The 26795-nt window shown below is 36.0% G+C and overlaps 1 protein-coding gene across 1 annotated transcript in view; it reads right to left on the bottom strand.

Annotated features, from left to right (window-relative positions):
• Positions 1–1264: 1264 nt before the first annotated feature.
• Positions 1265–26795, bottom strand: part of FLNB (filamin B) — a 341931-nt gene continuing 316400 nt past the window's right edge. Inside the window, 5 exon segments of the mRNA XM_053720866.1 lie at positions 1265–3453; positions 7132–7335; positions 13203–13421; positions 15771–15947; positions 19144–19276. Coding sequence (XP_053576841.1) covers positions 3266–3453; positions 7132–7335; positions 13203–13421; positions 15771–15947; positions 19144–19276 — 921 coding nt within the window. The 3' untranslated portion in view covers positions 1265–3265.

The following is a 26795-nucleotide window of genomic DNA, read 5'->3' as shown; positions in this document are numbered from 1 at the left end:
TTCCCCTTTTTTTTTTGTTTTCTCTTCTTTTTTTCTCTTGTTATTTGTTTTTTTCTGATGTGAGTGTTTTTTTGGTTTCTTGGTGTACTTAAAACAGAAAAAAACCCAGCTCAGTGCACAAATATGGCACATAATGAGAATATTAATTAACTGAGAGAAAGTATATATATTGCTCTAATTTGTTATGTTTTTGCTTTATAACGTGCTTTACCTTGCCGTGTGTGGCATAAAAGGTTGGATTTATTTGATTGTACACTGTGTTGGATAAAAAATAAATATAAAAAAAAAAAAGAGCGGAGTTTTATGTGGAGTTGTGCAAGTGTTTCTCCTTGTTTTCTTTTGTGTTTGGAAGCTAGTTTGAGAAAAATGCTTCTGATATAGGCCTTGAGAGAGCCCCAGAGGCAATTGTCATCAACTGCCCCATTGTCATTAATGGATAGAAATTGTTTAATGTCTTCCTGTATTACAGTGACATTAAATATTTTTTTTTAAATAAAAGGATCATAAAACACAATTTTTTTTGCTTCAGCTTTTGACTCACAATCTTCTCTGTGTCTTTGGTTTGATTTTTGTGTTCTAAAATGCAAATAATAGTCTGTTTATTTAAAACAACAATACTTTTCTGGTTACAGTACTGTACCATTCTTCTGATGGAACTATGTATACAAAAATATTAAAAATCTTATAAAATACCTTTAAAGTGAATGTAAACTTGAGCGTACTCGCTAAAGTCATAGAATAGAATTTAAAAAAATAGTGAGACTTTCATTCATCAAATTGGTAATATATCCTAACCTTCTCAGATTTTTACCTTTTAATACTATAACAATAAGCACTGTTCCTCTGCTCGCCATAGTCCTCAAATGATTGACAGAAGACGAATCTGCAATCCACTAATCATTTCCCCCCCAGGCTGTGGGAAACGATTAGTGGGTTGCAGATTCGTCTGTCAATCAATTGAGGCCTATGGCAGGCAGAGGAACGGCGCGAGTACGCTCAAGTTTACATTCAATTTAAGCTTAGATGCATAAGCTGTATAATGACATGTAAATATTCCCTAAATTACCTAAGACATTGTTCTTTACACTTGGTCCAAACCCCTCTCCAAACAGTCTCATTTTACAGATGCAAATATTCCAAACTATTCCGAAATCCAAACCTTTTCTGGTCCCAAGCAGTTTGGATAAAGGGTTTTCCACCTGTAATTATTTTGAAGATCACACATTTCGGTACAAACTCTTAAAATAATACCACTCAGACTCAATTGTGAATGCCGCTTTAGATGCTATAGCATTTATTCCAGTTTATTTGCAATTCTCTTGTTTTACAATGTAGTGAGAAGAATTTCACAGTGAGGCACAAAGCGCAGTAAAAAAGCATCAGATACAGTATCTCAGTTCTGTAACTAATGTATCCAAAAATAGCATTTTAAAATGTACTAAAAAAAAATCTAGAAAAGATTATTACAATAAATCTGGCTGTTGTGTTTTAGATAACAACATTATTTTACACACAAGACAAAAAGATTTTTCACCTTTTTTTTTTTACATAAAAACTCAATTTCCATTTTTTTTTGATCATTTCACCTTAATAACCTTATTAATATTGTGTGAGTTCAGTGTGGCTGTGCTTTAGTACTTAACTGATTCTTAAAATAGAGTCAGTTTTATCCTCCCAACCACTGTGGATATATTTCTTATCCTTTATGCTTCTAAATATGTGAAAATACAATAGTGATTCACTATTCACGATGAAGTAAAGATTATGGTTCTTAGAATTGCTGCAGAGATTAAATGTAACACTTTATACAGTTTTTTTTCCCCTAAGATACAAATTTTGTGACCAGCTGAAAAATTTGATCTAATTAGGAGAGTGAAATTATTTCCTCTATTCTTTCATTGTAGGAGAGTTTGAATGCGTCCTGGGATGACCGAAGGTCTCTAGAACTGCTCCTGAACTTACAAAAAACATAATAAATAGGAAAAAAAACTCCACCATCCATAAAAATAGACATTGTTTGGGTCCCAGGTGAAACTAATTCAGTTAGAAGTCAGTAATAAATACCACCTTGAAACATTACAAATGGCATCTGCTAAGTAAAACATTACATTTAATCCTTGTAGAAATAGGTTATCATAATACAAAAAGAGTTATCTTAAAATCCAGCCCCTATGATGAACAAATCTAATAAACGTTGAAATATACATCCCCCTCCCAGAAAAAATGGCTTGGTGAATGTGTTAATGTATTATGAAGACAGCAGCACCTTGTGTTTTGTAAGAAAGTACAATGTGCAATATTCCAGAAAACACAATAAGTAAGAGATATACAAATATTTGTAACCAGCTAACAAAAAAAACAACACATGTAGAGGTTCCTTAACATCAACTGAGAAGACAATGAGATTTAAAATCTTAGTTACATAACCAAAGTGCTACTTTATCTATCCAAGGTTTGTTCTCCCAAAAGGTGAGGTCAACCAATGTAGTGTCATAAAAAAAAAACGGTTTACATTTAGTCACTTTGAAGGTCAAAGCTTTTCTTTGAATTGTTTGTTTGAATTCTATAATATTCTCTCACGTTATTCATTTGTATTTCTAATTGTAATAACAATTTGTTACTTTGTACCAGTCAACGGTGTCATGGTCACCGTACAAGAAAAAAGTTGTTTGTTTCACCTTTTCTAAAATGTAAACAATGAGAGAGATTAGAAAAAAAACAAAAGGATAGTGTTACGACAGTGGTAAATTTAACCTTTTTACGTAGCTTAGGCATTAAGACTAAATAATCAAGTATATAAAGGCACATCTCAAAAGTACCAAGAGTTCTCTATCACCTTTTTGATAATGACCGATAGAAGTAGACACGGCTTGATTTGTTTTTAAACATTAGAATAAATCAAAGAACATATACACACATTATCAGTAGTTCAGGTAATTAGGATGAAAAATCAACTCCAGTTTTTGTTTACAAATGTTTAGAAAATTAACTAATTTGTTTGTTTTTCCTTCTGAACTCACTGCTGAGGACTAAAAGTAATTAACAATATTGACAAGTATAAATAATACCTCCAGCAGCAAAGGAACACAAACAATTTTATATTATCTTATGGACATTTAAAACACATAAAAAATGTAATTTCTCTAATATAAAAAAAAAATGTGTTAAATATAAAATTTGATTCAAATTTTTCCCATTCTCCAAAATGATCTCCTGAATTATAATTGGAATATTAATCTTGTTTGTAGCTAAACAAATAGGAGATTTATGGGACGGTGACATGGAAGGGACTTCCAGGAATATGTTCCTCTCCCCATTTCACAACCAATGTATAGTCTCCTTTTTCCTTGACATGATAGTTGACTGTATACTGTTTGTTTCCAAGATGTTTGATGGATACTTCCTCACAGGGTATAGTAGGGCCATGGACACCAACCAACAGCATGTTTGAACCTGAAACAGAAGAAAATTGAAATTGTAAACAAGTTTCCAATTTTTATTATTTAATTGTCTTTGCTCTCTTGGTATCCTTTGTTGAAAAGCATACATAGGTAGTATCAGGAGCTAGCTGCAGATTAGTTGCTTCACAAATATGTGCTTATCATTAGCTTAGAAGAACAAGAAGGATGATCCACTCCACAAAAATGAAGTAAAACCAAACTTTATTGACAAATCCTTAAAACAAGTAAGGGAAACTCCCAAACATTCCACAAAGCAGGTGCAGCACAGGGCTTACACGTTTCGGCTGTGTAGCCGTAGTCATAGCTTCCCTTACTGGTTTTAAGGATTTGTCAAAGTTTGGTTTTACTTCATTTTTGAGGAGTGGATCGTCCTTCTTGTTCTTCTATCTCTGTATTACCCAGAAGATCCACACACTCAGCGTAACGGACCATTCTTTGCCAGTCCCCGTTGTCCCCATACTGCTTCAGTAACAGGTGATGATGTTATTGGAGCACCCGTGACAGCTAAGCTAGTGGTACTCTGCATTGTAAGACGCCAGCAGTATGGACGGTGTAAAGAGGCAGAAGTAATTCTTCTAGCATACCGCATGGACAGCGGAATATCTTTGCACCGGAGAGCATGAGTATACTTGCAGATGGGCACAGCCCAGGGAACGTACAGGTACTACAGTACTTTTTACACAAGCGAGTGGTGACACAGTGGAAGAGTCTAACACTCCACTACTCATAATTCACTTTATCATTGGCTTACCAGATGTGTTCAGCTAGCTCCCAGCAGTGCATTGCTGCTCCTTTAATAAAGGATACCAAGAGAATTAAGTTGTTTAAAATTGTACTATCTGAATCATGAAAAGAAAAAAAGTTTGGGCATTATGTCCCTTTAAGAGTTTCATTTTTGGTGTATTGTTTACTAGAAGTGCTAAAGAGGAAAAAGGGACTTCTGTCTTAAAAATACGTAAAAGTCATAATCACACTTTTATGATTCAGATAGAGTGTACAATGTTGTTATAACAATTACTTTCTTGGACTGTCATTTTTCTTGAAACTTAGCGCCTTTTTATGGTAGCTTACGGAGGTAGGCTCGCGAGTATCCACTTGTCTTGTGCATTATATGGCAGCAGTGTTTGCTTAAGAGAACTGCAGCTGACAGGAAGTGGTGGGGTATATATAGGAAGAGGGGCCCTGATGAATTCTGGGAAGGCTTTTACCTACTCCATGAAGGCACAAGTCAGTATATCCTGCTACAACATTAAAGGGACATTACACACAAAATACATTTTATATTCATAGTACTGAGCTTATTCCTCACCTCCCTCTAGTTATAGGTGCCTCATGATAAAATCTAGCTTTCCCTGTATTCCTGTACTGATGTATTTGCATATGTGCAGCAACTCTCCTTCAGATACCTGCAGTGTAACCATGGCCCCAAAATGGTGCCGCCCATTATTATAGGGAGGTGCATGAAAAATAACACTTAAAAAGTACTGGTTTATGAGCATCACATTCATCTCATAATAGAAGCCATTGAGAAGACAAAGAAAAAATATATACTGTACAATAATCCTAAAGTGACTTCACCAACCATTAGTTTGATGGTTAATAAACATGTATATAGTTTATTTCCATTAGTAAAAAAAAGTATAGTTTATTAGTAATAAACCATAGTTTATTGTTCTTCTTGAAGGGGTAAGTAATAAGTACTAGGTCTTGGGCTGGACAAAATTAGGAAGGGGAGGTGCTAGACTGTTACCTTTATACAGGTAACTAGGGGAGTGAGCAGTTCTGGCCACACCTCTTGGGGGAGAGGTTTTCACTGGTATGTATTACCAGGGAGGGCCAAGATAATAGATATTACCCATCTATTCTTAACAAATTAGTAATTGGTAATAGAAAATTTAAAGGGACATTAGAGCAATGTTATATGTATAATATATAAAAGCAGGCATGGATTGACTATTGGGCATACCAGAAATTTGCCCGGTGGGCCAGAGGGTGCTACCTTAGCCCTGCCCACCAATCAGGCCTCAATGTGCACTGTAAATATTATGCAAGACCGACAGGGCGGCTGTGCACTGCAAGATATCTTTTGACCTTCTGTGTCTCAGAGCAGGAGGCAGGACCGTACAAGGGAGGGGGTATAATCTAATTGCCTTAGTCCGCCCACCGACGGTCTCCATAAAGCAATAGGTGCCGCCAGAGAAGACTAGGTAGAGGGCTTACAGAGGGTGTATCCCTAGACTGCTCTAGAACTACAGAAACCTGCAAATTGTGCTAATGAAATCAAAGTATTGATTACTTTTAAAAATTCTTTACATGCAGATCTTTGCAATGCCTAGTTCTTAGGTATTTTTTTTTTTTAAAAACTTCTAAATTATCTTTTTAAGTTTTTTTTATTTTAAAGCACTTCAATATCTCAAGAGTATTTCCAACAGAATATAAAAAAATTTAGAAAGGGAAAAAAACAGAATTTATGTTTACCTGATAAATTACTTTCTCCAACGGTGTGTCCGGTCCACGGCGTCATCCTTACTTGTGGGATATTCTCTTCCCCAACAGGAAATGGCAAAGAGCCCAGCAAAGCTGGTCACATGATCCCTCCTAGGCTCCGCCTACCCCAGTCATTCGACCGACGTTAAGGAGGAATATTTGCATAGGAGAAACCATATGTTACCGTGGTGACTGTAGTTAAAGAAAATAAATTATCAGACCTGATTAAAAAAACCAGGGCGGGCCGTGGACCGGACACACCGTTGGAGAAAGTAATTTATCAGGTAAACATAAATTCTGTTTTCTCCAACATAGGTGTGTCCGGTCCACGGCGTCATCCTTACTTGTGGGAACCAATACCAAAGCTTTAGGACACGGATGAAGGGAGGGAGCAAATCAGGTCACCTAAATGGAAGGCACCACGGCTTGCAAAACCTTTCTCCCAAAAATAGCCTCAGAAGAAGCAAAAGTATCAAAGTTGTAAAATTTAGAAAAAGTGTGCAGTGAAGACCAAGTCGCTGCCTTACATATCTGATCAACAGAAGCCTCGTTCTTGAAGGCCCATGTGGAAGCCACAGCCCTAGTGGAGTGAGCTGTGATTCTTTCAGGAGGCTGCCGTCCGGCAGTCTCATAAGCCAATCGGATAATGCTTTTAATCCAGAAGGAGAGAGAGGTAGAAGTTGCTTTTTGACCTCTCCGTTTACCAGAATAAACAACAAACAAAGACGAAGTTTGTCTGAAATCCTTAGTAGCTGCTAAGTAAAATTTGAGAGCACGAACTACATCCAAGTTGTGCAACAAACGTTCCTTCTTTGAAACTGGATTAGGACACAAAGAAGGCACAACTATCTCCTGGTTAATGTTTTTGTTAGAAACAACTTTTGGAAGAAAACCAGGTTTAGTACGCAAAACCACCTTATCTGCATGGAACACCAGATAAGGAGAAGAACACTGCAGAGCAGGCCTGTACAACGGCAAAGAGAATGACTGGGGTAGGCGGAGCCTAGGAGGGATCATGTGACCAGCTTTGCTGGGCTCTTTGCCATTTCCTGTTGGGGAAGAGAATATCCCACAAGTAAGGATGACGCCGTGGACCGGACACACCTATGTTGGAGAAAAAAATGTCTGTGCGTGTGTCATTAACTGCAATGACTCCTAAACCATTATTTATAGAGACACTTACCCGCTTTACTGCAGTCTACAGTGAAAGAGCTCTTCTGTCCTAGGTACGCTTTAGATAAACCGGCTCCTTTAGATGTGACTTTGCTGGCATCGGATGCAAATCTGGGTAGAGCACTATAGACTGTTTCAGTTGACGCTCTGGTGACAGATTCTACTACTATAGAAGAGGTTTCACTGGCGCCTCCAACGCTGACCAGTCTCTGACCTAAACAATGACACAACGGATTAGTTCTAGGAAGCATCATTTACTATACAAAAAGTAACAGCACGATGGCATTCAATAATGTCACAACACAAGGACAGCACAACAAATGCGCCACTGAATTAAAAAGCTTTATAGCACACTGACAGGTGATGTTTCTCCGCCAAGGTCTTCATAAATATTCTCAAGTCAGTACGTTTCTACTTAGATATTGGTTGTCATATCAAATGCTTTAAGTTTATTAAAGGGACAAGAAAATGAAATATCAAAATTCAACTTACTGTGCTATTACCTCGTTATTCCTATGTTTTAACCCCTGCAAAGGAGTTAAACACAAAGTTAAAGGGATATGAAACTCAATTTTTTTCATAATTCAACTAGAGAATGCAATTTTAAGCAACTTTCTAATTTACTCCTATTATCCTTTTTTCTCCTGGTATCTTTATTTGAAAAAGCAGGAATGTAAGCTTAGGAGCCGGGCCATTTTTGGTTCAGAACCTGGGTAGCGCTTGATGATTGGTGGCTACATTTAGCTAACCCAGGCGCTGAACCAAAAATGGGCTGGCTCCTAAGCTTTACATTCCTGCTTTTCAAATAAAGAGAACAAAAGTAAAATAATAATAGGAGTAAATGAGAAAATTGCATGCTCTATTTGAATCATGAAATTAAAAAAATTGGGTTTCATATTCCTTTTAATACAAACTATGTAGTGGCAGTATATAGCTGGTCTAAAGATGAACATGGCTGGTTTTAAGGCTACAGTATATTAAGGTCTGGATCAGTTGTGCATTGCGAGTAGGGAACAGAGCTCAATTTAACCTTTTTGGGGATTAAACATACAGGTATAGGACAGCAATAGTGAGAATGCATTGCAGCCCTTTGCTCCTTTAAAGGGCCATGATACCCAAATGTTTAAACACTTGAAAGTGATGCAGCATAGCTGTAAAAAGCTGATTAGAAAATATCTCCTGAACATCTCTATGTAAAAAAGAAAGTTATTTTACCTCAAAAGTTCCTCAGTAGCCACCTCCCATTGTAAAGGATTTCTAAGCAGCATTTTAGTGTGTCTGTCCTGGGACAGCTAAAAGGATGAGCCTCGTGCACTCTCATATTATTTCACCAATCAGGTAAAGGAAGCTTACTATGAAATCTCATGAGAGTTAAGTCAAATCTCATGAGATCACAGTAAGAGTTCATGACCCTCAGCACTGCTGATGCTGATTGGCTGCTGTTCATTTCTTCATTTTTTTAATTTTTTTTTTACCTGCAGCTGGGAGCAGCTGAGTATAACTTTTTACACAGAACTTACTCTGCTGAGCTGAGGAAATTGTGAGGTAAATATCTTCCTTTTTTACATAGAGATGCTCAGGTGATATTTTTTTTGTCAGCTTTTTACAGTTATACTGCATCAGTTTCAAGTGATTTAGCATATGAGTATTATGTCCCTTTAAATGAATATTACACATGCATAGTCATAGTTTAGGGGTTAATGGGAATTATATCTATTGGAAGGCACAAAGTAGAAGACAAACAGGGAAACAGTTATTACATATTGTTGTGCTGTATATTAATTATTGGCAGTTATTAACATCAGCCAACCAGCGGGTCAAGAATATTACCTTCCTTGTTTGTATCATGTCTGAGTGCAACATCTTGAGTTGCCTTCCCCTCCTGGAATGAGGGGGTTAAATGACCTGGATAAAAGATTAATGGCGACATTTTTTGGTTTCCCGAGACAGTGACGATAAGCCAACATCTCAACGCGAGTTAATTAAAGGGCGCTTAATTGAAAGCAGATGAAGGTAACTATCATAATAAATCGCTTCCACGGTCTTCAAGGTAGAATTAGCTTTTTTTGTAAGATAACGTGCAAACAAATTTATCAACACAACAAAACAATCCTAATATTCAATTTTGAGGGAATAATAGTAGAATATATTCTATATACAATATAATAAAAATATATAAGTGTGTGCATGGAACTATTTTGTATAAGCAGAAAAGAAGATCTGAGCAGTATTGTCAGGAGATAGCAATAAAGACAGAGGGAGTGTAGTTAAAGGGACCTGAAATACAATTTTGAACAACTTTTGAATGTATTTCTATTATCTAACTTGCTTTTTTCTCTTCATATCCTTTGTTGAAAACCATATAATTAGGCTCAATATCTGGTGACTGCACATAGATGCCTCGTGTGATTGGCTCACCCATGTGCATAGCTATTTCTTCAAAAAAGGATATCTAAAGAATGAAGCAGAATAGATAATAGAAGTAAAATGGAATGTTGTTTAAAATTCTATTCTCCATCTGAATCATGAAAAAGAAAAAAATGTGGGTTTCACGTCCCTTTAATATATTAATTTATCATATTATTGAAAACTTATATGGTAAATGTCAGGTTCAAGAGAAGGGAGTTGAAGAAATGGAAGCGTAAAAATGATGCAGCTGCCTGCCATGTGGAAGGTAAAAAGAACACGACTCCAGTAGAAAGCAAACATTCTAATTTACTTCTTTTATCAAATTTACACAACATCCTTTGTTGACTATTAGCTCAGAGAGAATGCTGAGGTAGGCTCAGGAGCATGCCCGTGTCTTGTGCACAACATGTATAACATTGTTACCATACATTGTTGCAAACACTGCTGCCATATAGTGTTTAAGACGTATGCGCACTAAGTTTAGCTCCAATAAAGACTTCCATGCAGCTGCATTCGATTTTAGGAATCTTCAGTAGATTATTTTTGTTTAAAGGGACAGTCTATTCAAAATTAAACTTCCATAATTCAGATAGGGCATGTGATTTTAAACAACTTTCCAATTAACTTTTATCATCATAATAGTAAAAAAAAAAAAAAAAAAAAAAAAAAGGACATGGTGTAATTTGTTAGAGCATGTAAATTTAAGTAAAGCACTGCTGGGAGCTTTCTGATGATAGGTGGCTGCGCATATTTGCCTCTTGTCATTGGCTCTCACAATGTGTTCATCTAGTTTTCAGTAGTGCATACCAAGAGAACAAAAGTAATGATACATTTTCAACATCATATTTTTTTTATATCCTTTTAACCAGCTGTCCAGTCACCGTGACTGAGACATCTTTGCTCAAAGTAGACCTATCCTGAAATCCTAACCTGGTGGAATTTGTGTGATATCCACACACAACACACACAAAAAAATGTGCTTTTGAAGAATCATTCCTCATGAAAACAAAATTAATTAAAGGGATAGTAAAACCACAATATTTTCTTTAATGATTCAGATAGAACATAAAATTTTAAACAAATTTTGCAAATTACTTATATTATCAAATTTATTTCATTCTCTTGTTATCCATTGCTGAAGGGACAGCATTGCACTACTGGCAGCTAGCTGAAAACATCTAGTTAGCCAATCACAAGAGACAAATGTGTTCAGGCACCAATCAGCAGCCGCTCCCATTAGTGTAGGATAAGTGTGTATTCTTTTTCAACAAGGGATACTAAGAGAACGAAGCACATTTGAAAAGAGAAGTGCATTTAAAAGTGTCTTAAAATGACATACTCTATCTGAATCATGCAAGTTTCATTTTGCCTTTTCTATCCCTTTAATTTCTTCTGATATTTGCTCATTGGATTGTTTAGAATTCATTTGTTAACAAAATCGGTCTACTATTAACACTAGTAGCTAGTGCTAATGCTACAAGCCAGCACCAGCGAAAAGATAGCTTTTCATAAATATATATTATTGTTGAAAATAAAAGTGAAGCTTACATGCTTATTGAATGACAACAGAATCCACTGACAGACATTGCTTGATCATTTTTGAATAATATACATTTGAAGGCTTTCCCACCTTTACAGTAGCTGTTTTAACCACACAAATTAAATCGTTTTTTGCTGCATGCATTATTAGTTCAGTTGCTTATTTATTGTTTTTGGACCAATGTAATACACTGGTTTTAACATATAAAATGAAAAATGTTTTGTGAATAGGTGCTAGATGCTCCTAAACGTCAGTAGCAATTTATCAAGGAATTACATTTTTTATCTAAATATTTGGTTATTTTTGGAGTCATATAGTAATCATTTTGTATACATTCAAAATGGCTAACTTAAAGGGACAGTCTACTCCATAATTGTTATTGTTTAAAAAGATAGAAAATCCCTTTATTACCCATTCCTCAGTTTTGCATAACCAACACTGTTATGTTAATATAGTTTTTATCTCTATGATTACCTTGTATCTGAGCCTCTGCAGACTGCCCCCTTATCTCAGATCTTTTGAAATACATACATTTTAGCCAATCAGTGCTGACGCATAAATAACTCCACGGGAGTGAGCAAAATTATATCTATATGACACACAAACTAGCTCTATCTAGCTGTGAAAAGCTAATAAAATGCACTGAGATAAGAGGCGGCCTTCAGGGACTTAGAAATTAGCATATGAGCTTACCTAGGTTTAGCTTTCAACAAAGAATTCCAAGACAACAAAGCAAATTCAATGATAAAAGCAAATTGGAAAGTTGCTTAAAATTACTTGCTCTACTTGAATCATGAAAGTTTAATTTTGACTTGATTGTCCCTTTAAGTAAGAAAAAAACTTAATAGTCTTGTGAAATTCAAACACATTTCAAAGTTATTTTTTTTTTTCCTTCCAGCCATCAGCCAATCACAAAAATGTATATTCTGTTAATCTTGCACACTCAGTATTTTGACTTTAGTTCTTATTCCAAAAATACTTTTAACTCAAAAATATCTTACACCTGACCCCCACTTGGAGATTAAATTAGTGCTATTTCCCCCTGTTAACATAACCTTTCTACAAAGAATATGTTTATTATTCATATTTCAATGTAGGTGGTGGGTTCTACAGGCAAAGCAGATATTTCAAATGACAAAATAAAGGTAAAGGTAGCTATTGGCAAACAATGAAATACATTCCAGCAGGTAAAATGGAGCATTGAGAATACATTAAAGGAATAGTCTAGTCAAAATTAAACTTTCATGATTCAAATAGAGCAGGCAATTTTAAGCTACTTTCTTATTTACTCCTATTGTCACTTTGTCTTTGTTCTCTTGCTATCTTTATTTGAAAAGCAGGAATGTAAGAATAGGAGCCGGCCCATTTTTGGTTCTGCACCTGGGTAGCACTTTCTGATTGGTGTCTAAATGTAGCCAACAATCAGCAAGGTGCTGAACCAAAAATGGGCCGGCAATTAAGCTTACATTCAAATAAAGATACCAAGAAAACGAAGAAAAATTAATAGGAGTAAATTAGAAAGTTGCTTAAAATTGCCTGCTCTATCTGAATCATGAACGTTTAATTTTGACTAGACTATTCCTTTAAAAGGAAGAAAAGGTTAGTGTGCACTGTGCCTTTAAATTTAAATATACAGACACAATACACATCCCTATGTGCATACACAGTGAATGCTATCACTACAAATTCTTTCTTAATAATAATAATTTTATATTTAAAGGAACGTGATACTCATCTTCTCTATTCCAACTAAAATAGAATGATTTCAAATATATTAAAGAGCTTTTTTTTTTTTTCTTTCCTTTGTTGAAAAATAGATTTTCCTATGCTGAATAAAACCGACTTTTACTATATGAATAGTACCCATCAGCCAATCAGCATTAGAGAACCGAGACCCAGCTGTACACAATCTGGCACTTCATGTTCATTTCACATTCAAATTAAAACAATTTTACTAAACCTTTTTTCATAAAAAAATATTTTGTAACCTCCCTAACTAACTCTTTCATATACAAAATGTAAAACATAGAGCACCATGCCCCTTTAATGGGGAAAATTGAGTTTTTATTGAATCCCCCCAAATAATGACAAAACGTAATTTGCAAATAATTTCATTTTGGTAGTATTGTTACCTGTAACTTTTGCTCTGAAAGGACTGCCGAGAATGTGGTTGGGCCCCCCATACTTCACGCCAATCATATAAGTTCCAGGAGCCATTGGAGTGTATAGGACTTTGTAACCTTCGGGGCATTCTTTACATTCCATGGTGACTTTAGATGGTCCTTCAATGGTAACCGAGAGCGCTCCAGGGCCGGCTTTAGTGGTGTTGATGATAAAGTCCGACTGTTTACCTGAAAACAAAATATGTTAACTTTTTTCACCATCTTTGTTAGCCCATCCACAAATATTAGCCCCTTAAGAACCAGCGCCGGTTGTTTATAAAGACTAGCGCCGTACCCTGCACCGGGGCTGTGTTTTGGGCTGTTAGCGAACCTGTGTCTGCCCCGTCATCGTGACCGTGCTATTTCTGCATGTCTCAGATGTGAGGTAGTGCAAGAAAAGCGTAACGGAGGACATCCCAGGCTAGCAATCGCAGGGTCAGATTGTCCACGTGATCCCATGCTTGTCATTGGGGTGCCTCAATTCATGCTGCTGTTGGAAGCCGGCATGTGGGGCTAGCCAGCAATAGTATAGTAACTTTTAAAAATGACAGCATACTGTGTATACAATCATTGTGGCAGTCAGTTAGTCAAAAGGGGTCATGTGATCACTGCCTCAACCTCAGCCCTTAAGGGGTTAAGTCCTAGAACCACTGCTAGTTTAGACTTATGCACAAATAATTAATTTAAAGAGACATGAAAGTCAGTATTAATTTCCATGATTTAGACGCATGCAATTTAAACACATTTCCAATTGATCTAGGTTATTAAATGTACTTTGTTTTCTTTTTAACCTTTGTTGAAGAGCATACTTACATAGGCTCAAGCGCTTGCATTTATCTTCAGCACTATAAGGCAACAATGTTTGTAACAATATTATACATTGCAACAATGTATAACATTTACAAATATTGCTGCAATAAAGTAATCAAAACACATGCACACTCCAGATCCTACTTGCATATGCTCTTCAATAAAGGATACCAATAGAATAAAGTGAAACTTATATTAGAAGTACAATTGAAAGGTGTTTAAAATGACATATTTATTACATACAATTATATACTTTAATTTTTACTTCCATGTGCCTTTTAGAACAAATGGGTATCAGACCAAATTAAACAATCACTAAAGTAAGTGTAAATAGTAATAACATAAATGTAGAAGCACTATAATGTCTTAATTAAAACTCCTGAATAATACAGTTTAACCACTATGCTCATATTAAGAAAAAGCTTCTTGCATGAATTGTATTTTTGTATAATATTCAGAAACAAACATCAGGAATATGACCAACACCTATGGTTAATCAGTTTATGGTGTATATCAAATTATCAACCCAATGTGACAGTTCTACAGTGTTTGTTCTTTGTAGAAATTGCATAACAATATCTGATCTGAACCTGGTACAAAAACAATTCATTTGTATAACTTCACAGTACATGACAGTGTTATCTGAGACAGTCAGACAGATACTGCGAATGTGATGTTTTTGTTTTGGATGGGCCCTGATATATCAAACTGTCAGCGTATCTATTCCCAGTGAAGGACATCTGAAGTCTGTTCGGCACTGATATTAAAAGTCAAGATGATACACTTGTGTGGGAAAGAAAAAAAAAAGACAAAACAATTCAAAGGACATTATAGTTACAAATAGCCTGACACTTTTGTGTGTGGCTAAAAATAATAAATACAATTTAAGTACAACAAAGAGAAGTCACGTTAAGAGAAGTATAATACATTTGCTAGAGTTATAAAATGAGTCTGTCACATGTTACTGCTTCAGCATTATGTATGTTAGATGAGACAGGTCATACAATGTCCCTGCTGTTATACTCACAGCTGTATTCCAATTGGCTGACAATGCAAAGAACCAATCAGGACAGAGCTGCCATTTAAAACAATGCTTTCTTTATTTGTTATGTGTCTTCTGCCTTAGAGCGTCGTTATTTTTGCATACCAAACTTTTCTAGCTATTCTCTAGATTGTAAACTCTTGCACATTACACTTAAAGGGATACTGAACCTAATTTTTTTTTCTTTCATGGCTCAGATAGAGCAGGCAATTTTAAGCAATGTTCTAATTTACTCCTATTACCAATTTTTCTTCGTTCTCTTGGTATCTTTAGCTGAAAAAGCAGGAATGTAAGCTTACGAGACGGCTCATTTTTGTTCCAGCACCCTGGATAGCGCTTGCTGATTGGTGGGTACATTTTGTCACCAATCAGCAAGGGCTACTCAGGTTCTGAATCAAAGTTAAACCGGCTCCTAAGCTTACATTACTGCTTTATCAAATAAAGATACCAAGCGAATGAAGAAAAATTGATAACAGGAGTAAATTAGAACGTTGCTTAAAAGTGCACGCTCTATCTGAATCATGAAATAAATAAATTGGGTTCAGTGTCCCTTTAATATAAATAATGAACATCATAACGATAATATTACTGGTGGTAAAAATGCAATAATATTGCTATTACAAATAATTTCTTCCCATTCTCTTGTGTATAGGAAGCACAGTAGCTTGTGGCACAGCTAATCTTACCGGTGGTTCCTCTCTCTAAGCCGGCCCCATAGGCTGTCACAAGAGCAGGGTCACCCTCTTGCCCAGGCTCCCCCACTCGGACTTTGAACGGGCTTCCTGGTACATGGCTGCCATTAAACTTCACATCAATAGTGTGCATGCCATATTCCCTTGGAATAAAACGTACAGCATATTTATCTGCAAAGAAAAAAGAAGCACTGTTTTTAGAAAGTTTCCCTCTACTTTTTTTTACCCTTCATAGCAGTTGTTCCCTGTGAACATTAGGCTGTACAGTGGTGCTGTATTGTGTAAGGCTGGCCTCTGTAAAGGGTCATGTGATGCATTCTCACATGAAATCATGACCAATCAAATGGATATGCCAAACACATTTTATTTTATTAACCACATTATTTGTACGTGGTCTGAATATGTTGCATATTAGTGTCATTTTAAAGGGACAGTCTAGTCAAATTTAGGGCATGTCATTTTAAACAACTTTACAATTTACTTTTATAATCAAATTTGCTTTGTTTTTTTGGTATTCTTTGTTGAAAGCTAAACCTAGGTAGGCTCATATACTAATTTCTAAGCCCTTAAAGGCCACCTCTTATCCCAGTTGACAGTTTTTACACAGCTAGACAGTGCTAGTTCATGTGAGCCATATAGATAGCATTGTGCTCACGCCCGTTGAGTTATTTATGAGTCAGCACTGATTGGCTAAAATGCAAGTCTGTCAAAAGAACTGAGATAAGGGGCAGTCTGCAGAGATGTAAATTTACTCATGTTGGTTATGATAAACTGGGGAATGGGTAATAAAGGGATTATGTATCTTTTTAAAAAACAACAATTTTTGAGTAGACTGTACCTTTAATGATTTTGTAACAGATTTAAATAATAGTTATTATGTCTCTGTGGATTGGACAAAAATCCATAAAACTATGAGGCTACACAAAAATAAAATTTTCACTACCCAAGGAATGAATGAGACAAAATGAGTACGTTTTGTTTCACTAATTCTTCTAAAAACAGATAAAGTAACTGAAATTACAAATTTAAATGAAGCAGCTGTTAAAATTTGATTGTGCCGTGCACACATACGCAACCTTACCGTACCTTCCTTACGCAAAACACTACAAAAATACGAATTAATTCCCTTATTTTGTCATGCACTATTGCAATCTACTTCTAAGGGGGCAATTTATCAAGATGAGGCGGACAGGGGCGCACAAACGTGCCACTGTCCACCGCAGCTTGCCTCTGGTGGGCTGAATTCCCCTGGCGGAATTAAGCATTGGACACGAGCGCTATTTTGCACTTGCGTGCAATCCTGCCCCCTGCCCGCGCACAGCCAATCACGCGCAGGCAGGAGCTGTCAATCTCCCCGGTCGGACTAGACCGCAGAGATTGAATTTTGCCACTTTAGAGGTGGCGAAAGATTAGGGAAGCAGAGGTCTGATGACCACTGATTGTTAAATACATCATGCAGGTTCTCTTGTGAGAACCTGCAGCCGTAGTGGATCGAAAGGCTTGCAAAGCCTTTGATAAATCGACCCCTTAATGGCCTTCCAAAACACCGCCTCCTCCCCCTCCAATCTATTATGAATGCTTTAGATAGACTAATCCACCTAAGTCGCCAAGCTACATCAGATGCTCCGCCAGTCTCTACAGTGGCTCCCCATGCACTCTAGAATACGATTCAAAGTATGAACCCTAACCTATAAAGCACTCAATAACCTCACTCCCTGCTATATTTCCTCTCTCATCTCCAAATATTTCCAATCCTGTCCTCTTCGATCAACCTCTGACCTACGTCTCTCCACTCCTGTTATCTTTACGTCCAACTCCCACCTCCAAGACTTTGCACGTGCTGCTCCTTTCCTCTGAACTCCCTACCCCGCTCCATAAGACTGTCTACAACCTAGCTTCAGACTCTCCTAAAAACATACCACGTGCATGTGAAGCATAGCTAGATATTCTCAGTGCACCAGCATTTTAAATACTGCAGCTGCTCAGAGCTTCAGTGGGGCTTGTAACATGTTGGCAATTAACAGAATGAGTCATTACCAGATGGTACAAGCACCTTAGGCTCTCTGAGCAAGTACTGTGTTTAAAATGCTGGTGCACGGTGCATACTTAAATACACTTTTGAAACAGCTTTTATTAGACGCATGTTTGCTAATAGTACTTGTATATTACAAAAATGCTTTTATTCAAAACTGAAATGAGTCTATGTGGATTCCAATTTGGGCTGGAATGTCCCTATTTTATAACTTTTTTTTTATTAATTAAATGTCATTACCCTGTTTGTAAAAGATTAAAAACAGATTTGTTACATCAATATCAAGTTTAACCGTTTGATTCTTGTTTTTGTGCAGTTTGCTTTAAAATTCATTTTCTTTTCATTTGTTTCTTTATAAATTAATTGTATAAAAAAAAAGTCATGTATTGATCTTCATATTTAAAGGGACTCTCCCCTTTTTATAATCAGATCCGGAATGTAAGTGATATTTTAGATGGAGTTTAATTGATCAGTTGTAATGAAGCTGCGCTATAACTTACTTTTTCACATATAGATATGAAATTAAAATACCCCGCTCTCTGCCACCCACTTCAAAAAGCCAATTTTGTCTGTGAGGTTAAGGTTTGAATTGTTGTCCAATCAGCGATATAGCTACAACAAAAGTGCCATAAGGGGAGATCACTGATTGGAGAGCAATTCAAACCATTAGCTCACAGAACATTTTACTTTTGAAGTGGGCGACAAAGTGCCAGGGAATTAGAATCTCATATCTATATTAAAAAGTAAGTTATAACGTATCTTCAGTACAACTAAAGAAGAGTTTACCATCACTTTAAAACATATTTGTAGCTATCCATAATTCATACAAATGCAACTGGATGTATTAAACACAATAACACATTTGCCATTCATTTTTTTTTCTGATTTAGCACAAATTTATTTTAGTTCTGTAATTATCAATTACTTGGCATTATATTGAAAGTGCATGTAGTTTTAAAAAAAAAAAAAAAAAAAAAAAAACTTTCTAATTTACTTTTATCATCAATTTTGCTTTGGTCTCTTGATATTCTTAGTTGAAATGCTAATGCTAATTTAAAAGCCGTTGAAGGCCGCCTCTTATCTGAATGCATTTGACAGTTTTTCACAGCTAGAGGGTGTTAGTTCATGTGTTTCATATAATAAAAATTTAGTTCTTACACATGGAGTTATTTCAGAGTCCGCACTAATTGCCTGAAATGCAAGTCTGTCAAAAGATCTGAGATAAGGAGACTTACAGAAGTAAAAAGTATATTTCTATAGGGATTGTCTATCTTTTTAAACAATTACATTTTTAGTGTTTACTATCACTTTAAAATAAATACATTTCTGCTTTACCTGGTTCCAGTTCTGAAACGTGACATTCTTCCACAGCACCAGAGGGACTATGAACTTTAGCATCTATTTTTCCTTTTGCTCCATTAAGTCTTATTGCAAAGGATACTGGCTGATTGACTTTTAATCCAGATTCCTATGAATAAAAATACCGGATATTTGTAGAAATAATAAAAAAGTACATCATTGTTAGTAGGCAAGTTAAAGCGGCATTAAACACCTTGAGATTGGAATTAAAATGATTTATGTGTAGTAAAAAAAAACAGCAATATATTTTCAATATTTTGATCCATTTTCTGTCATTTAAATTGATGTTAAACTCTCCCCTTTATATTAACAGATCTGGAACGTTAGTAATATTTTAGATGGAGTTTCATTCATCTGATGTAATGAATATGCGCTATAACTTACTTTTTTTTTTAAAAAAGATAAGAAATGCTAATCCCCCTGCGCCTCAGCCCATTTTAAAAGTACATTTTTCTGTGAGCTAATGGTTTGAATTGTTCTCCAATCAGCACTCTACATACAACTAAATTACCATATGGGGAGAGCGCTGATTGGACAAAAATTCAAACCTTTCGCTCACAGAAAAATTGACTTTTGAAGTGGGCGCAGAGTGCAGGGTATTTGAATTTCATGTCTATATTAAAAAGTAAGTTATAGCGCAACTTCATTACAACTGATGAATTTAAACTCCATTTAAAATATCACTAACATTGCAGATCTGATTTTATAAAGTTTACCATCAGTTTAATATGAAAATAATGTACTTTCCAATTTCTTTTAGAAGTATTAACTATAAGCTATATAGACTTAACTATATTCCACACAGTCATTGGCTGCACATTTTAGCGACTCATTTATAACTGTCCCTGATTGGCCTCAGCTTTGAAGGAAACCTTGGTTACAAATGGGTGTGGTTTATTTATTTTTTTGTATTTAAAGAATGAATATATTTTTTTTTAAATCCATCTTTATATATTATTCTCAGGCTAATATTTGCTTTGAATGTTAGTGTTTAACGTCCCTTTACATTTGTAATGAAAAATGAAGACTAGGAATTTAATTTTAAAGATGGAATCTCTAGGCTGCCATATGCATAGCAGCCTTATGCATGCTTTCAGGAACATTTACTATCTCTGCAGGTTTGCAGGTAGTGAACGTTTGCACCTACAATCGCCACTTGCAATGTTTCATCGCATGGTGAAATTTTACATTGCACAAGTGGGTTCTCGTGCAATGCCGCCCGCTGCAAACAATTGCACTAGAGCAGGGAATATTAATCACCGTGAACGAGCGAGTGTGGGTGATTGATCTCGCCACTTCTGAGGCGTTGAAGAGGAAAATAGAAGCGGTTTGTGTGTCTTAAATATGTGCAGCAGCGTTGCTTATGTGAACCTGCTCCGCATAGCCGGAAAATTAATAAATTTACCCTTTTATGTGGTGTTTATTTACAGAAAGTAATAAAAACAAACGTCCAAAATGTAACCAAAAAAAAAATCAGTGTTATTATATTTGAACATTCAAATCTTACATTCAATATTTTAATTTGAAATAAAGTATTAAAGTTCAAAACCCGTGGTATTGGCCCACCATGAGGAAAAAAAAAAGTTTTATATTAAGGGGACTTTATACAACTTGTACCAAGCATATGGAAAGTATAGCTGTTAAAAGGGAAAGATAAATCTGTTTTAATTCCTAATTAAACTAGAGATCAATTGCTCATTGGCTGATAAAGACAACTCCCCGGCCACTATTGGTAGACAGGGACACACTTTAATAAGCTTTAATTTTTTTTTTTATTTATTACAGGAATTTTTTTTTTATTATTATTGCAATGTAATTTAAAATACCCTTAAAATCACCCTTCTTTAAATCATATGAAACCATTTAAAATTATGCTTTATATCTTCAATTTTTTTATTTTTTTAATATTTTGCGTTTATATTTACATGTTTTCTAGTCCGTTCAAAAAAAGACAACTTGTGTAGAACACAGAATTTCAACCTGTTTCAATGTAAAAGTTTGACTTAAAAAATGACTGCAGAAAACAAGATGTTAATTTGTTTTAAAAATGTTTAGAAATGACTGATTTGTTGTTCTATAGCAAGAAAAAAGGAACTGTATTGTAATTACAAGGTGTTTACTGTCCCTTTATGTACTTATATTTATTTCTACTCTTGAAACATTCAACCTAAATATGCTAAAAAAAGTTGATATGTAAAAACTGAAGAAGTGAAGAATTGATGGACTGGGTTTGTTGCAGAAATTCTTTAGATCCTTTTTAAGCTGGTTGTGCTGTGTATAGTTATTTAGTAAGATTGTAACCAATGTAAACGTGAGCTCAGTGAGCAATAGAGAACATGACAAGATAAATGTGCTGTGTATAGTTATTTAGTAAGATCGTAACCAGGGGCGTATTATGGCCTAGGCCAACAAGGTCGGTGCCTAGGGCAGCACATCTGCCCTATTCTTTCTCTAAAAGCCAGCACACAGTACTGTGAGCGATAAAGTGCAGGCTTTTAGAGAAGACAAGGCACGTGCACTGATTAAGGTCGCTCTTCACAGGCAGTGCTCCTAAACCATTGCTTCATTTAGAGCCGCCAGCATTTTTGCAGTGGAAGCGTTCTTGGTGAGAAACTTGCCCGGGGATATTCTTACAAGTTGAGGCTGGAGGAGAAGACCTTGTGCAGATATGCTGCCTCCCCTTGTCAGCTGTGGTGGGTCTGCAAGCGCAGTGCTTATTGCAGGTAATTGTTATGAAAAAAACAACAACAAAGAAAACATTTTACACATTGACCCAAAAAAATATTGAGCGGAAAAAAGGCCTTAAACCTTTGGGGGGGGGGGGGGGAGCAGAATTTTGAGTGCCTAGGGCAGCACAAAACCTAAATACGCCACTGATCTTAACCAAAGTAAACGTGAGCTCAGTGAGCAATATAGAACATGAAAAAAGATAGTTGTGCTGTAAAACAGCGTTACCGCGTTGTGTTGTGTTACTAAAGGGGTAACTACCAAATCTGCAAACACACATTTATGCCATATAGGTTTGCCACCTGTCCCTTAAAATACAGAACACTTATAAGTTATACATGCTGCAGGGAGGAATATGAATAGCGCTGTCCAGAAACACAATACATGTTCCTCCCTGCACACCCTGCAGCATGTGTAACTCATAAGTGTCCAGGAAAACATGGCTGAGGTGGCAACCCTAATTGCCGTAGCTATAATGCTGATAAAATGTGCATAACAAATTGTGTGCCTTCCTAATCCTTTGAAAGGATGTGAAAGTCAAAAATTAAACTTTCATGATTCAGAAAGAGCGTTTGTTAATTTACTTATATTATCAAATTTACTTTGTATTTGCATCCTTTGTTGAAAATCATAGCTAAGTAGGTAAACAGCAATGCACTACTGAGAGCTAGCGGATGAGTGGTGGCTACACACATATGCCTTTTGTCATTGGCTCACCAGATATACTCAGCTAGTTCCCTGTAGTGTGTGCGGCTCTGGAGCGGAGTTTAAAGGGCCAGTAAACCCACCAAATAATGTTATATAATTCTGCACATAGTACAGAATTATATATTAGCTTGGAGCTTTCTAAAGCAAAGGATTTCACAGATATTTTCCTACAAAATCGAATTTTACAGAACTCTGCTCCTGGCTCTACTGAGCGGGTCTGGTAGCGGGAGCGAGCTACATTCAGTTTAATGGCGCGAGTGGGCGCTCTGTGACTAGACAGCGTGCCCAATGCACTTAGGAAAAAAAACAGACCCTTTCATTAGAGCCAGGTCAGCATTCTGTAAAATTCATTTTTGTAGGAAAATATCTGTGAAATCCTTTGCTTTAGAAAGCTGGCGCTAAGCTAATGTTATATAATTCTGCACTATGTGCAGAATTATATAACATTATTTGATGGGTTTAGTGGCCCTTTAACAGTGTGTTTTAAACATGATGCATATCTTGTATATTTACGCTGCAGAATCTGTTGGCGCTCTACAAATAACTGATAATAATAATAGTATATCCCTTTAATAACATATGCATTTAACATCAGAATGATCCAATGAATATTCTGCTTGAAACTAGTGTTACACGTCAAACGTTTCTAGAGAACAAATATCAACATTTAGCTATCAAATGTAGCAATCAAATAATATATTGTTGCATTTGGATATGGATTCCGTCAAACATATAATTAAGTCTATAAGAATCAGACTTTGAATGCTACATTTGATAAAGGGAAAATTTAAATTTCCTTGAAAAACCCAATGTTGAATGCTTTTAGAATGGACCGTTATTTTTTGTTTTGTTGGGGGTTTTTTTTGGGGGGGGAGGGTGGTTGGGTCTTTGATTAATAAAACATTCTTCTGTGTGTGTGTGTGTGTGTGTGTGTGTGTGTATAAAGCCAAATAATAATCTAAAAAAATCCTATCCGGAAGGCACGCTCCGTTACCAATTATTACTTTATTCAAGTTAACGTTTTCGGGGTCTCCCCCGTCCTTTGACTTATAGCACAAATACAATGTAACTTACCACCATATAAATGTGTTCCCACCACCGGTAAAACGCCCATCAAACTCCCCTAGCGTCCTGCAATCGCAAATGCGCATGCGCCGAAGACCATATGGAGCACTTAATGGGACATAATTCAAAAAAGGCAAAGTAAAACACCCATCGTTAGCGCTCTGTATGGTCTTCAGCACATGCGCAGTTGCGCTTGAAGGACACTAGGCGAGTCTGATGGGCGTTTTACCAGTGGTGGGAACTTAATTATATGGTGGTAAGTTACATTGGTTTTTCTGCTATAAGTCTGAGGACGTGGAGACCCCAAAAACGTTAACTTGAATAAAGTAATAATTGGTAACGGAGAGTGCCTTCCGGATGGGATTTGTTTGTATAGTGACTTTTGAAGTGCACCTCGGTGGCTGTATTGCATGGGCTAAGTGAGTGCTGGATCCCACACATGAACTTTATCTACATTATATATATATATATATATATATATATATATATATATATATATATATATATATTGGAAAACAAAAGAAGATGTGGTCCACTGCACAGTGCTAATCACTTATTCACTATATGGATAGTGGTGTAATATATTTTTAAAAAAGAGGGGGCAAAACTGAATATACAGAATCATTCAGTGTTAATCACAAAAAGTAGTACCTGTTGTTAAATATTGCTGAATTGATACAGCCTAATTGCAGTTGATATACTACAGTGAAGAACAGGTGCTGAGTAACAATGGTTAATCCTACTCCTGGTAATAAACTCCTTATATGTGGAACTGATCAAACCGTTAATATATCATAGTAAGAGTTTAGATAATGTAAACGATACAAATTGTAATCTACAATGTACAATGTACAATGACTGTGTTATGCTGTAATGAACCGCCTCTCAGTATCGTGAGATACCGAACTATAAGGCGTGCAATAAAATTTAAAACATATGTGCAGATATTTCATCAAGTCTTATGCAGATAATGTAGTTCTCATGCACGAGATGACTTCTTAACAATGCAAGCAGGCAGACTGAATAACAATCCTCGTATGGGCTCACAGCCTACTTACGTTAACTGACCTCAATCTTATGAGGTAAGGAGCAGGCACTGTGTTTAGTAATCCGCTCTAACGATCCTCGGGCAGCTCTTTTCAATTCGTGTGCGGTATCCTGTTGGTCTCGAGCTTGTCAGGTAAGGACCAGGCGCCGAGACATTGCCTCTGAAGAAGAAGTTTTATACTTTGAAACGCGTCAGGCTGTCTCCTGAGTGTTGAATCTGGTTGCTTATTTAACTGGTTCAGATATAGCGTTTTTGGATAACTGTTTATATCGCTATTATCTGGATTTTTATATCTGCAAGAGAATATTGGAACATTTGCTCTAATCTGTTCAAATCCCAGCAAGTGCTTGCGGTGGAGACATTTATTGATCTCTGGTAATCCGTGCTGACATATTACACACGTTACTGATACCTCATATCAATTGAGGTTTTGTTTGTGAGTACCTTATTTTTGTGCCCACTAATAAAAGTATTTTACCTTGTAAACAGTATTATGCTATGTGCCTTGTTTTTATACTCCACATAACAACGACGGAGTTACCTGAGAGAGACTGACATCACCTTCACACTACAGCAAGCTTCAGGGAGTTAAACAAGCTGAAAATGTAGCACGGCGCCTGGTCCTTACTTGACAAGCTCGAGACCAACAGGATACCGCACACGAATTGAAAAGAGCTGCCCGAGGATCGTTAGAGCGGATTACTAAACACAGTCAGTTAACGTAAGTAGGCTGTGAGCCCATACGAGGATTGTTATTCAGTCTGCCTGCTTGCATTGTTAAGAAGTCATCTCGTGCATGAGAACTACATTATCTGCATAAGACTTGATGAAATATCTGCACATATGTTTTAAATTTTATTGCAGGCCTTATAGTTCGGTATCTCACGATACTGAGAGGCGGTTCATTACAGCATAACACAGTCATTGTACATTGTAGATTACAATTTGTATCGTTTACATTATCTAAACTCTTACTATGATATATTAACGGTTTGATCAGTTCCACATATAAGGAGTTTATTACCAGGAGTAGGATTAACCATTGTTACTCAGCACCTGTTCTTTACTGTAGTATATCAACTGCAATTAGGCTGTATCAATTCAGCAATATTTTACAACAGGTACTACTTTTTGTGATTAACACTGAATGATTCTGTATATTCAGTTTTGCCCCCTCTTTTTTAAAAATATATTACACCACTATCCATATAGTGAATAAGTGATTAGCGCTGTGCAGTGGACCACATCTTCTTTTGTTTTCCAATTAATATGGTGTGACTACAAACAAGGGTAGTGTAAACACACCTTTAGGTTCACTCCAGCAGCTTTTCTTTATCTAGTGTCAATTATAGCGCCTCCAGTGCGGCCTCTATTTAGGTACAGTCCGCATTTCAAAAACTCTTTTACTATATATATATATATATATATATATATATATATATATATATATATATATATAAAACGTTATGGAACAACTGATATCATTAAAGCTTGAAATTCCTATCCTGCATCTTTCAGTGTGTGTATGTATGTATGTATGTATGTATATATATATATATATATTACGGCTTCTATTGCCGAAACGCGCGTGTGTGTATGTGTATGTATGTATGTATGTATGTATGTATGTATGTATGTATATATATATATATATATATATATATATATATATATATATATATTACGGCTTCTATTGCCGAAACGCGCCAGCAGCCAGTCCAGGACCGAGCTTCTGTTCTTCACCCGCATTGTGTACACACTATCAGAATGTGGATGTTTTAACCATTTAACATTAAAAGTTACTTTTTAAACTCTCACTGAGAGTGCTTCTCTTCTTTGGATGATGTATATTTATATATATACTTATTTAAACATGTTTTAGTGTTTAACTGTTGACCTTACATTTACATGGTTAGGTTGCACATTTTTGTAGTTTATAGATTAAATGAAGTCGGCCTTTATCACATTTTATTTAGTCTGTTCTTTATCAACAATTCTTTCAGGAACACACAGTGCTCTGGTTTTTTACTTTTACAATCTTGTTTTTGTTTTGTTTTTCTGGCATTTTTACATTTACCCC

Source organism: Bombina bombina, chromosome 7 (assembly GCF_027579735.1).
Source record: "Bombina bombina isolate aBomBom1 chromosome 7, aBomBom1.pri, whole genome shotgun sequence".
Lineage (NCBI taxonomy): Eukaryota > Metazoa > Chordata > Amphibia > Anura > Bombinatoridae > Bombina > Bombina bombina.
This window is presented reverse-complemented; position numbering and strand designations above follow the sequence as displayed.